The following is a 14,212-nucleotide window of genomic DNA, read 5'->3' on the forward strand; positions in this document are numbered from 1 at the left end:
CATCCATTCCTTCCATTTTCTCAAAACCCCACTGGTTTTTAATGAGCAGTGCAACTCCTCCTCCCCCTCTCCTCCCTCTGTCTTTCCTGAAGATTTGATATCCGGATGGAAAGATTGAATCTGTTATTATTCTGGTGAGTTTTGTTTCTGTGAGTGCTATTATGTCTGGGGATGTCTCTTTGATTCTTTCGTGCCACTCCTCATACTTGTTTGTTATTCCATCTGCATTTGTATACCACACCTTCAACTTCTTTTCTAATACTGTGGTCTGGGAAGTATATTGGGGTGGGGGAAGTGGGAGACCAGGTAAGGAACTATGGGTTGTTGCTGTGGGGGTGAAGTTTGTAATGTAGTGGGTGGGGGCATTGGATGTGGCATGGGTGTTTTGATTTAGAGTGTTTGGTTGCACTGGGGTTGACCTGGTTGGGAGGCTTCTATAGAAAGTTGTGAGGGAGGCTGTATTTGATCTTCTTCCTGGGTCTGGGATCTCCTGTCTGTCTTCTCCATCCCCTCTCTTTCCTCCTTTCGCCTTTGTACCATCTCTCTCAGTTTCTTCCTTTCTTCTTGTGTTCTGTCGCGGTCGAGATACACCTTCCTGTATGCCGTCATGTCCCTTAATCGTGCTTTCTCCTGCAGGATCCTGGTCCGAGTCGCTTCTGCCTTGAAGGTCACTCTCACTGGCCGGGTTCTTTTTTTTACAAACCCCCCTATTCTCCGAAAATTTTCCAGCTGGGTCATATCGTCTTCTCCTATTGCTTTCATGATGCTTTCAATTGCTTTTTTTTCCCCTTGTTTTCTTGCTTCATATGTTTCCCCTTCGACTTCCTGGAGCCCATACACAAAGACTGACCTCACCCTTTCATTCTCCCACTGCATATCCCTGTGTATCCCCTCATTTAATTTGGTTTCCTCCACTGCAGCTTTCCTTTCATCAGTTTCACTGGCTAATGTACTTGGGCTCAGTGGCCTGTCATTTTCCCTTCTCGGCTTTCCTTGGGCTCTGTTGTTGTCTGTTGTGTGTGTGTGTGTGTGAGTGTGTGTGTGTGTGTGTGTGTGTGCCTAAATGTTGCCTATGTGTCTTATCTATCACACTAAGAGGTGTATATCTCAGTGTATGAAGAATTGAGACACTATGGAAACATATGGGAATCTTCTCCAGGCTGAGGGACTGACCATCTTGTTCCAGACCATGGTGCTGGACTCTTCTCCAGGCAGAGGGACTGACCACCTTGTTCCAGACCATGGTGCTGGACTCTTCTCCAGGCAGAGGGACTGACCACCTTGTTCCAGACCATGAAGCTGGACTCTTCTCCAGGCTGAGGGACTGACCATCTTGTTCCAGACCATGGAGCTGAACTCTTCTCCAGGCTGAGGGACTGACCACCTTGTTCCAGACCATGGAGCTGGACTCTTCTCCAGGCTGAGGAGCTGACCACCTTGTTCCAGACCATTGAGCTGGACTCTTCTCCATGCTGAGGGACTGACCACCTTGTTCCAGACCATGGAGCTGGACTCTTCTCCAGGCTGAGTGACTGACCACCTTGTTCCAGACCATGGAGCTGAACTCTTCTCCAGGCTGAGGGACTGACCACCTTGTTCCAGACCATGGAGCTGAACTCTTCTCCAGGCTGAGGGACTGACCACCTTGTTCCAGACCATGGAGCTGAACTCTTCTCCAGGCTGAGGGACTGACCACCTTGTTCCAGACCATGGAGCTGAACTCTTCTCCAGGCTGAGTGACTGACCACCTTGTTCCAGACCATGGAGCTGAACTCTTCTCCAGGCTGAGTGACTGACCACCTTGTTCCAGACCATGAAGCTGGACTCTTCCTAAGGGACTGACCACCCCAATAGTACGTCTTTAAGGCTGAGAGACTGATTACTTCATCTTCACATCTCTACTGATTCTGTTGCCTCTGTATTCGACTGAAGAATCCTTACGTGAAGGCGAAACGTTCCGGAATAAAGATACCTGTAACATAGTTGCATCTATATATACACACACATATTCCAGTTAAAGACACAGCTTAAGGAATGTATATGAAGGAACTGGCTGTGGCAGCAGGTTGGACATGACTGTTATGCTGGGTCAGTTCTGGTGATCACGAACACTAGGTGAACATTTGTCAACATTACCGAGAACTGCAACAGTTCTGCTGTGACTGCTGAGTTGTTATCAGTTGCAACATGTGAAGAGTTTAGTGTGTTGGAGGACGTGTTGTGTTGCAGGATATTGCTGGGTTGTGTGTTCATTATACAAGTGTTGTAGATCATGGCTGGGTTGTGTGTTCTCTTTCTCTTGCCTCTCTCATTCTCATTGTTTCTGCCTCTATTTCTCATTGTCTCCGCCTCTCTCATTCTTATTGTCTCTGCCTCTCTTTCTCATTGTCTCCTCCTCTCTCATTCTTATTGTCTCTGCCTCTCTTATTGTCTCCGCCTCTCTCATTCTTATTGTCTCTGCCTCTCTTTCTCATTGTCTCCTCCTCTCTCATTCTTATTGTCTCTGCCTCTCTTATTGCCTCCGCCTCTCTCATTCTTATTGTCTCTGCCTCTCTTTCTCTTTGTCTCCTCCTCTCTCATTCTTATTGTCTCTGCCTCTTTTTCTCATTGTCTCCTCCTCTCTCATTCTTATTGTCTCTTCCTCTCTTTCTCATTGTCTCCGCCTCATTCATCCTTATTGCCCCTTCCTCTCTCATTGTCTCCACCTCTCTCATTCTTATTGTCTCTCTCCAAATTTTAAAATTATTCTTTAACTCTCAAAGCTACAACAATAATAAATATTCTCCTGTTGGTTCAAAGTGTTCAGTGAACCGTAGAAAATATTCTCTTAATACAATATATCACAAAACCTCAGCTTCCAGACCTGTACATCTTCTTTCTCCGGGTTCACTATTCTATTTCCCATTTTCAAATACTCTCGGGTGACCTTGGATTAGTTTTCAAAGGCTCGATCCTCCGTTATGGTACGTACTGGTTTTGTAAGAGTTGTGGATGTGTGGAACAATCTTCCGAGTAGGGTGGTCGAGGCTAGGACCTTGGGGAGGCTAGGATCTTGGGGAGGCTAGGAACATGGGGAGGTAAGGATCTTGGAGTGGCTAGGGTCTTGGGGAGGCTAGGATCTTGGAGAGGCTAGGATCTTGAGGAGGCTAGGATCTTGAGGAGGCTAGAATCATGGGGAGGCTAGGATCTTGGGGAGGCTAGGATCTTGGAGAGGCTAGGATCTTGGGAAGGCTAGGATCTTGTGAAGGCTAGGACCTTGGGGAGGCTAGGATCTTGGGGAGGCTAGGATCCTGAGGAGGCTAGGATCTTGGGGAGGCTAGGATCTTGGGGAGGCTAGGACCTTGGGGAGGCTAGGAACTTGGGGAGGCTAGGATCTTGGGGAGGCTAGGACCTTGGGGAGGCTAGGACCTTGGGGAGGCTATGATCTTGGGGAGGCTAGGATCTTGAAGAGGCTAGGATCTTGGAGAGGCTATGATCTTGGGGAGGCTAGAATCTTGAAGAGACTATGATCTTGGGGAGGCTAGGTTCTTGGAGAGGCTAGGACCTTGGGGAGGCTAGGATCTTGGGGTAACTAGGATCTTGGGGAGGCTAGGACCTTGGGGAGGCTAGGACCTTGGGGAGGCTAGGATCTTGGGGTAACTAGGATCTTGGGGAGGCTAGGACCTTGGGGAGGCTAGGACCTTGGGGTCGCTAGGATCTTGGGGTGCCTAGGACCTTGGGGAGGCTAGGACCTTGGGGAGGCTAGGATCTTGGGAGAGGCTAGGATCTTGTGAAGGCGAAGATCTTGGAGAGGCTAGGATCTTGGGGATTCTAGGATCTTGGGGAGGCTAGGATCCTGGAGAGGCTAGGATCTTGGGGAGGCTATGATCTTGGGGAGGCTAGGACCTTGGGGAGGCTAGGATCCTGGGGAGGCTAGGATCTTGGGGAGGCTAGGACCTTGGGGAGGCTAGGACCTTGGGGAGGCTATGATCTTGGGGAGGCTAGGATCTTGGAGAGGCTAGGATCTTGGGGAGGCTATGATCTTGGGGAGGCTAGGATATTGGAAAGGCTATGATCTTGGGGAGGCTAGGTTCTTGGAGAGGCTAGGAAATTGGGGAGGCTAGGAACTTGGGGTAACTAGGATCTTGGGGAGGCTAGGACCTTGGGGAGGCTAGGACCTTGGGGAGGCTAGGATCTTGGAGGCTAGGATCCTGGGGAGGCTAGGATCTTGGGGAGGCTAGAATCTTGGGGAGGCTAGGATCTTGGGGAGGCTAGGATCCTGAGGAGGCTAGGATCTTGGGGAGGCTAGGATCTTGGGGAGGCTAGGATCTTGGAGAGGCTATGATCTTGGTGAGGCTAGGATCTTGGAGAGGCTAGGATCTTGGGGAGGCTAGGATCTTGGAGTGGCTAGGATCTTGGGGAGGCTAGGATCCTGGAGTGGCTAGGATCTTGGGGAGGCTAGTATCTTAGAGAGGCTAGGATCTTGGGGAGGCTATGATCTTGGGGAGGCTAGGACCTTGGGGAGGCTAGGACCTTGGGGAGGCTAGGATCTTGGGGAGGCTAGGATCTTGGGGAGGCTAGGATCTTGAGGAGGCTAGGATCTTGGGGAGGCTAGGATCTTGAGGAGGTTAGGAGACTGGGGAGGCTAGGATCTTGGGGAGGCTAGAATCTTGGAGAGGCTTTGATCTTGGGGAGGCTAGGATCTTGGGGAGGCTAGGATCTGGGGGAGGCTATGATCTTGGGGAGGCTAGAATCTTGGGAGGCTATGATCTTGGGGAGGCTAGAATCTTGGGAGGCTAGGTTCTTGGTGGCTAGGAACTTGGGGAGGCTAGGCCTGGAGGCTGGGATCTTGGGGAGGCGAAGATCTTGGAGAGGCTAGGATCTTGGGGAGGCTAGGATCTTTGGGAGGCTAGGATCTTGGGGAGGCTAGGACCTTGGGGAGGCTAGGATCTTGGGGAGGCTAGGATCTTGGGGAGGCTAGAATCTTGGGAGGCTAGGATCTTGGGGAGGCCAGGACCTTGGGGAGGCTCGGATCTTGGGGAGGCTAGGATCTTGGGGAGGCTAGTATCTTGGGAGGCCTTGGGGAGGCTAGGATCTTGGGGAGGCTAGAACCTTGGGGAGGATATGATCTTGGGGAGGCTAGAATCTTGGGAGGCTATGATCTTGGGGAGGCTAGAATCTTGGGAGGCTAGGTTCTTGGGGAGGCCAGGAACTTGGGGAGGCTAGGATCTTGGGGAGGCTAGGATCCTGGGGAGGCTAGGACCTTAGGGAGGCTGGGACCTTGAGGAGGCTAGGATCTTGGGGAGGCTAGGATCTTGGGGAGGCTATGATCTTTGGGAGGCTAGGGCTAGGATCTTTGGGAGGCTAGTATCTTAGGAGGCTAGGATCTTGGGGAGGCTAGGATCTTGGAGAGGCTAGGACCTTGGGAAGGCTAGGACCTTGGGGAGGCTAGGATCTTGGGAAGGCTAGGATCTTGGGGAGGCTAGGACTCTTGAGGAAGGCTAGGATCTTGGGGAGGCTAGGATCTTGAGGAAGGCTAGGACTGGGGAGGCTAGGATCTTGGGGAGGCTAGGACCTTGGGAAGGCTTAGGATCTTGGGGAGGCGAGGCTCTTGGGGAGGCTAGGATCTTGGGGAGGCTATGATCTTTGGGAGGCTAGAATCTTGGGAGGCTAGGATCTTGGGGAGGCCAGGACCTTGGGGAGGCTAGGATCTTGGGGAGGCTAGAACCTTGGGGAGGATATGATCTTGGGGAGGCTAGAACCTAGGGGAAGCTAGGACCTTGGGGAGGCTAGGACCTTGGAAAGGCTAGGATCTTGGGGAGGCTAGGACCTTGGGGAGGCTAGGATCTTGGGGAGGCCAGAATCTTGGGAGGCTATGATCTTGTGGAGGGTAGGACCTTGGGGAGGCTAGGACCTTGGGGAGGCTAGGATCTTGGGGAGGCTAGGATCTTGGGGAGGCTAGGATCTTGGGAGGCTAGGATCTTGGGGAGGCTAGGATCTTTGGGACTGGGGAGGCTAGGATCTTGGGGAGGCTAGGACCTTGGAGAGGCTTTGATCTTGGGGAGGCTAGGATATTGGGGAGGCTAGGATCTGGGGGAGGCTATGATCTTGGGGAGGCTAGAATCTTGGGAGGCTATGATCTTGGGGAGGCTAGAATCTTGGGAGGCTAGGATCTTGGGGAGGCCAGGAACTTGGGGAGGCTAGGATCTTGGGGAGGCTAGGATCCTGGGGAGGCTAGGACCTTGGGGAGGCTAGGACCTTGGAAAGGCTAGGATCTTGGGGAGGCTAGGACCTTGGGGAGGCTAGGATCTTGGGGAGGCCAGAATCTTGGGAGGCTATGATCTTGTGGAGGGTAGAATCTTGGGAGGCTAGGATCTTGGGGAGGCCAGGACCTTGGGGAGGCTAGGATCTTGGGGAGGCTAGGATCTTGGAGAGGCTAGGACCTTGGGAAGGCTAGGATCTTGGAGAGGCTAGAATCTTGAGGAGGCTAGGAGGCCTTAGGGAGGCTAGGACCTTGGGGAGGCTAGGACCTAGGGGAGGCTAGGACCTAGGGGAGGCTATGACCTATGGGAGGCTATGACCTATGGGAGGCTATGACCTATGGGAGGCTATGACCTATGGGAGACTAGGACCTTGGGGAGGCTGGGACCTTGGGGAGGCTAGAACCTAGGGGAAGCTAGGACCTTGTGGAGGCTAAGACCTTGGGAAGGCTAGGACCTTGGGGAGGCTAGGACCTTGGGAAGGCTATGACCTTGGGGAGGCTAGTACCTTTGGAAGGCTAGGACCTTGGGGAGGCTAGGACCTTGGGGAAGCTAGGACCTTGGAGAAGCTAGAACCTTGGAGAAGCTAGGACCTTGGGGAGGCTAGGACCTAGGGGAGGCTAGGACCTAGGGGAGGCTATGACCTATGGGAGGCTATGACCTATGGGAGGCTATGACCTATGGGAGACTAGGACCTTGGGGAGGCTGGGACCTTGGGGAGGCTAGGATCTTGGGGAGGCTAGGAGGCTCTTGGGGAGGCCAGGATCTTGGGGAGGCTAGGATCTTGGGGAGGCTAGGATCCTGGGGAGGCTAGGACCTTAGGGAGGCTGGGACCTTGGGGAGGCTAGGATCTTGGTGAGGCTAGGATCTTGGGGAGGCTATGATCTTTGGGAGGCTAGAATCTTGGGAGGCTAGGATCTTGGGGAGGCCAGGACCTTGGGGAGGCTAGGACTTTGGGAAGGCTAGGACCTTGGGAAGGCTAGGACTTTGGGAAGGCTAGGACCTTGGGGAGGCTAGGACCTTGGGAAGGCTAGGACCTTGGGAAGGCTAGGACTTTGGGAAGGCTAGGATCTTGGGGAGGCCAGGACCTTGGGGAGGCTAGGATCTTGGGGAGGCTAGGATCTTGGAGAGGCTAGTATCTTGGGAAGGCTAGGATTTTGGAGAGGCTAGAATCTTGAGGAGGCTAGGATCTTGAAGAGGCTAGAATCTTAGGGAGGCTAGGATATTGGGGAGGTTAGGATCTTGGGGAGGCTAGGACCTTGGTGAGGCTAGGATCTTGTGAAGGCGAAGATCTTGGAGAGGCTAGGATCTTGGGGAGGCTAGGATCTTGGGGAGGCTAGGATCTTGGAGAGGCTAGGATCTTGGGGAGGCTAGGACCTTGGGGAGGCTAGGATCTTGGAGAGGCTAGAATCTTGAGGAGGCTAGGATCTTGAAGAGGCTAGAATCTTAGGGAGGCTAGGATCTTTGGGAGGTTAGGATCTTGGGGAGGCTAGGACCTTGGGGAGGCTAGGATCTTGGGGAGGCTATGACCTTGGGGCGGCTAGAATCTTGGAGAGGCTATGATCTTGGGGAGGCTAGGATCTTGGGGAGGCTAGGACCTTGGGGAGGCTAGGATCCTGAGGAGGCTAGGATCTTGGGGAGACTAGGACCTTGGGGAGGCTAGGACCTTGGGGAGGCTAAGATCTTGGGGAGGCTAGGATCCTGGGGAGGCTATGATCTTGGGGAGGCTAGGATCTTGGAGAGGCTATGAGCTTGGTGAGGCTAGGATCTCGGAGAGGCTAGGATCTTGGGGAGGCTAGGATCTTGGAGTGGCTAGGATCTTGGGGAGGCTAGGCTCTTGGGGAGGCTAGGATCTTGAGGAGGCTAGGATCTTGGGGAGGCTAGGATCTTGGGGAGGCTAGGATCTTGGGGAGGCTAGGATCTTGGAGAGGCTAGGATCTTGGGGAGGCTAGGATCTTGGGGAGGCTAGGACCTTGGGGAGGCTAGGACCTTGGGGAGGCTAGGATCTTGGGGAGGCTAGGATCTTGGGGAGGCTAGGACCTTGGGGAGGCTAGGACCTTGGGGAGGCTATGATCTTGGGGAGGCCAGGATCTTGGAGAGGCTAGGATCTTGGGGAGGCTATGATTTTGGGGAGGCTAGAATCTTGGAGAGGCTATGATCTTGGGAAGGCTAGGTTTTTGGGGAGGATAGGACCTTGGGGAGGCTAGGATCTTGGGGTGGCTAGGATCTTGGGGAGGCTAGGACCTTGGGGAGTCTAGGACCTTGGGGAGGCTAGGATCTTGGGGAGGCTAGGATCCTGGGGAGGCTATGATCTTGGGGAGGCTAGGATCTTGGGGAGGCTAGGATCTTGGGGAGGCTAGGATCCTGAGGAGGCTAGGATCTTGGGGAGGCTAGGATCTTGGGGAGGCTAGGATCATGGGGAGGCTAGGATCTTGAGGAGGTTAGGAGCCTGGAGTGGCTAGGATCTTGGGGAGGCTAGGATCTTGGAGAGTCTAGGATCTTGAGGAGGCTAGGATCCTGGAGTGGCTAGGATCTTGCGGAGGCTAGGATCTTGGAGAGTCTAGGATCTTGGGGAGGCTAGGACCTTGGGGAGACTAGGATCTTGGGGAGGCTAGGATCTTGGGGAGGCTAGGATCTTGAGGAGACTAGGATCATGGGGAGGCTAGGATCTTGAGGAGGTTAGGAGCTTGGGGAGGCTAGGATCTTGGGGAGGCTAGAATCTTGGAGAGGCTTTGAACTTGGGGAGGCTAGGATTTTGGGGAGGCTAGGACCTTGGGGAGGCTATGATCTTGGGGAGGCTAGAATCTTGGGAGGCTATGATCTTGGGGAGGCTAGAATCTTGGGAGGCTAGGATCTTGGGGAGGCCAGGAACTTGGGGAGGCTAGGATCTTGGGGAGGCTAGGATCCTGGGGAGGCTAAGACCTTGGGAAGGCTAGGATCTTGGGGAGGCTAGGAGCTTGGGGAGGCTAGGACCTTGGGGAGGCTATGATCTTGGGGAGGCTAGAATCTTGGGAGGCTATGATCTTGGGGAGGCGAGAATCTTGGGAGGCTAGGATCTTGGGGAGGCTATGATCTTGGGGAGGCTAGAATCTTGGGAGGCTAGGATCTTGGGGAGGCCAGGAACTTGGGGAGGCTAGGATCTTGGGGAGGCTAGGATCCTGGGGAGGCTAGGATCTTGGGGAGGCTAGAATCTTGGAGAGGCTATGATCTTGGGGAGGCTAGGAACTTGAGGAGGCTAGGACCTTGGGGAGGCTAGGATCTTGGGGAGGCTAGGATCTTGGGGAGGCTAGGATCTTGAGGATGCTAGGATCATGGGGAGGCTAGGATCTTGGAGAAGCTAGGATCTTGGGGAGGCTAGGTTCTTGGGGAGGCTAGAATCTTGGAGAGGCTATGATCTTGAGGAGGCTAGGACCTTGGGGAGGCTAGGATCTTGGGGAGGCTAGGTTCGTGGGGAGGCTAGAATCTTGGAGTGGCTATGATCTTGAGGAGGCTAGGACCTTGGGGAGGCTAGGATCTTGGGGAGGCTAGAATCTTGGAGAGGCTATGATCTTGAGGAGGCTAGGACCTTGGGGAGGCTAGGATCTTGGGGAGGCTAGGACCTTGGGGAGGCTAGGACCTTGGAGAGGTAAGTCTACCCTTGATCCTGATTTTGAGCATATAAGGCGCAAGCTGATTTTCCAAGACTGGGGAAAAAAGTGCTGTACTCACCTATATGTACTCACCTATATGTGGTTGCAGGGGTCGAGTCATAGCTCATGGCCCCGCCTCTTCACTGGTCGATTCTAATTCACTCTCTCCCTGCTCCATGATGTTTGTCATACCTCTTCTTAAAGCTGTTTATGGAACTTGCTTCCACTACTTCACTCTCCAGATTATTCCAGTTCCTGACAACTCTAAGACTAAAGAAATACTTCCTAACATCCCTATGACTCATCTGGGTTTTCAGCTTCCAATTGTGTCCCCTTGTTTCTGTATCCCATCTCTGAAACATTCGATCCTTGTCCACCTTGTCAATGCCTCTTAGTATTTTATACGTTGTTATCATGTCCCCTCTATCCCTCCTATCCTCTAGTGTCATCAGGTTGAGTTCCCTTAACCTCTCCTCATAAGACATACCCCTCAGTTCCGGGACTAATCGTGTTGCAAATTTTTGCACTTTCTCCAATTTCGTGACGTGTTTGACTAAGTGAGGGTTCCATACTGGCGCTGCATATTCCAGTATAGGCCTTACGTACACTGTGTACAATGTCGTGAATGACTCCTTACTCAGATGTCTAAACGCCAATCTCAGGTTTGCCAATCTCCCATATGCTGCAGCAGTTATTTGATTGATGTGTGCCTCAGGGGACATGTTCGTTATAATGCTTACCCCAAGATCCTTTTCTTTAACTGACGTTTGCAGCTGTTGGTTTCCTAACCTGTACTCCGTCTGCGGTCTTCTGTGTCCTTCCCCAATCTTCATGACCTTACACTTACTGGGGTTAAACTCCAGGAGCCATTTGTCGGACCATACTTGTAGTTTGTCCAGATCCCCTTGTAATCTTAACTGATCCTCTCCCACTTGTATTCTCCTCATCAGTTTCACATCATCAGCGAACAGTGACACTTCTGAATCTATTCCTTCCACCATGTCATTCACGTATACAAGAAACAGCACCGGGCCTAGGACTGAACCTTGTGGAACCCCACTCGACACATTCGTCCACTCCGACACTTCAGCACGTACCAACACACGTTGTTTCCTTCCTGTCAGGTATTCCCTGATCCATTGCAGTACTTTCCCCTTTATTCCTGCCTGCTCCTCTAATTTTTGCACCAGTCTCTTGTGTGGTACTGTGTCAAAAGCCTTCTTGCAATCTAGAAAGATGCAATCTACCCATCCCTCTCTCTCTCTTACTTCTATTACCTTATCGTAGAACTCAAGTAAATTTGTGACACAGGATTTCCCATCTCTGAAGCCATGCTGACTGTTATGTATGAGCCAAATCTTTTCAATTTGTTCCACTACTTTTCTCCTGATAATCTTTTCCATGACTTTACATACTATACAAGTCAGTGACACTGGTCTGTAGTTTAATGCTGCCTGTCTGTCCCCTTTCTTAAAAATTTGAACTACATGTGCCGTCTTTCACGCCTCAGGCAACTGCCCTGTTTCGATAGATTTACTGAAGATTGCTGCTAATGGCACACACAGTTCCTCTGCTCCCTCTCTTAGTATCCATGGAGATATGTTATCTGGGCCCACTGCCTTTGAGGTATCGAATTCATCTAGCAGTTTCTTTACCTCTATCCTGGTTATGTGTATTGTGTCCAGCGCCTGCTGGTGCACCCTACCTCCACAGTTTGCTGGAAGCATTCCTGACTCTATTGTGAATACTTCTCTAAATCTTTTGTTTAGTTCATTACATACTTCTTGGTCACTCTTCGTCAGCTCCCTTCCTTCTTTCCTCAGTCTGATTACCTGGTCCTTGACTGTTGTTTTTCTCCTAATGTGACTGTATAACAACTTTGGTTCAGATTTGGCTTTTGATGCTATGTCGTTCTCGTATTGCCTCTGGGCCTCTCTCCTTATCCTTGCATATTCGTTTCTGGTTCTTCTGCTCAGCTCCTTGTTTTCTTGAGTCCTTTGCCTTCTATACCTTTTCCATGCTCTCGCACACTTGGCTTTGGCCTCTTTACACCTCCAGTTAAACCATGGGCTCACTCTGGTCTTACCATTTTTTCTGTTGCCTTTTGGTATGAACCTTTCCTCTGCCTCCCTGCACTTAGTGGTTACTATTTCCATCATTTCATTTACTGTCTTTCCATCTAGTGTGTGTGTGTGTGTGTGTGTGTGTGTGTGTGTGTGTGTGTGTTGTTGGCACTCTTACCTTTTTCTGCTGTCTGCTGGCTCATTTTCTTACTGCTGTCATTTTCGTTCATATTCACGTCTTCCTTGTTGTCAGCGCTCATCTTCGCCTTCACTGTCTGCTGGCTTTCAGACTTGACGGACAGAGGATCGAGCCTTCAAGCCTGACTCTCAGTGGTTCTTGCGGTTTTAGCGCTCCTGGTGGCACTGCACTACTTCAGTGCCTCATGAAGACTGATAGTGTGGCTGGCACTGATAAAACTTGCTCTGTCTTTCTTACTGATATGTAGGTTTGTAGGGCTATAGTGCACTTGTAGGCAGGCACTTGTAGTGACAGGCAGTTGTAGTGAGAGACAGGCACTTGTAGTGACAGGCAGTTGTAGTGAGAGACAGGCACTTGTAGTGACAGGCAGTTGTAGTGAGATACAGGCACTTGTAGTGACAGGCAGTTGTAGTGAGAGACAGGCACTTGTAGTGACAGGCAGTTGTAGTGAGAGACAGGCACTTGTAGTGACAGGCAGTTGTAGTGAGAGACAGGCACTTGTAGTGAGATACAGGGACTTGTAGTGACAGGCAGTTGTAGTGAGAGACAGGCACTTGTAGTGAGACAGGCACTTGTAGTGACAGGCAGTTGTAGTGAGAGACAGGCACTTGTAGTGACAGGCAGTTGTAGTGAGAGACAGGCACTTGTAGTGACAGGCAGTTGTAGTGAGAGACAGGCACTTGTAGTGACAGGCAGTTGTAGTGAGAGACAGGCACTTGTAGTGACAGGCAGTTGTAGTGAGAGACAGGCACTTGTAGTGAGACAGGCACTTGTAGTGAGACAGGTACTTGTAGTGAGACAGGCACTTGTAGTGAGACAGGCACTTGTAGTGAGACAGGCACTTGTAGTGAGACAGGTACTTGTAGTGAGACAGGCACTTGTAGTGAGACAGGCACTTGTAGAGACAGGCACTTGTAGTGAGACAGGCACTTGAAGAGAGAGACAGGCACTTGTAGAGACAGGCACTTGTAGTGAGACAGGCACCTGAAGAGAGAGACAGGCACTTGTAGAGACAGGCACTTGTAGTGAGACAGGCACTTGTAGAGAGAGGCACTTGTAGAGAGAGACACTTGAAGCTAGCTCACCAGGAGGACAGGGAACACTAACAGATGTCGTGGAAGTTGAACACCTGGACGTCAGTGCTACCACCACTACCACCATTATCACCACCACTACTACCACTACCACCACTATCACCACTACCAGCACTATCACCACTACCAGCACTATCACCACACCCACCACTATCATCACTACCACCACTATCACCACTGCCACCACTATCACCACTACCACCACTATCACCACTACCACCACTATCACCACTACCAGCACTATCACCACTATCACCACTGCCACCACTATCACCACTGCCACCACTATCACCACTGCCACCACTATCACCACTACCACCACTATCACCACTACCACCACTATCACCACTACCACCACTATCACCACTATCACCACTGCCACCACTATCACCACTGCCACCACTATCACCACTACCACCACTATCACCACTACCACCACTATCACCACTACCACCACTATCACCACTACCACCACTATCACCACTACCACCACTATCACCACCACTACCACCACTATCACCACCACTACCACCACTACAACCACTACAACCACTACAACCACCACTACTACTATCACTCTCTCGCCCTCCAACATTCCCACCCTTCTACCCTCCCTCCTACCCCCAACCTCCCTCCTACCCTCCCACCTACCCTCTCTCCTACCCCCCAACCTCCCTCCTACCCTCCTCCCTACCCTCCCTCCCTCCCACCATCCCTCCTACCCTCCCTCTAAACCTCACTCCTACCCTCTCTTACCCCCACTTCTACCATCCCTCCTACCCTCCCTCCTACCCTCCCTCCTACCCTCCTACCCTCCCACCTACCCTCCCTCCTACCCTCCCTCCTACCTCCACTCCTACCCTCCCTCCTTCCCCCAACCTCCCTCCTACCCTCCTACCCCCAACCTCCCTCCTACACTCCCTCCTATCATCCTACCCTCCATCCTACCCTCCCTCCTACCCCGACTCCTACCCTCCCTCCTACCCTC

The 14,212-nt window shown here is 52.0% G+C and overlaps 1 protein-coding gene across 1 annotated transcript in view; it reads right to left on the minus strand.

The window, feature by feature from the left end:
- The window catches only part of LOC128704734 (golgin subfamily A member 6-like protein 7), a 26,132-nt gene extending 13,085 nt beyond the window's left edge, over nt 1-13,047 (minus strand). Inside the window, exon 1 of the mRNA XM_070081468.1 lies at nt 12,110-13,047. Within this exon, the coding sequence (XP_069937569.1) occupies nt 12,110-12,191 (82 nt within the window). The 5' untranslated portion in view covers nt 12,192-13,047. The remainder of the gene's footprint in view (nt 1-12,109) is intronic.
- Nucleotides 13,048-14,212: the final 1,165 nt, after the last annotated feature.

The sequence above is a fragment of the Cherax quadricarinatus genome, unplaced genomic scaffold (assembly GCF_038502225.1).
Source record: "Cherax quadricarinatus isolate ZL_2023a unplaced genomic scaffold, ASM3850222v1 Contig2823, whole genome shotgun sequence".
NCBI lineage: Eukaryota > Metazoa > Arthropoda > Malacostraca > Decapoda > Parastacidae > Cherax > Cherax quadricarinatus.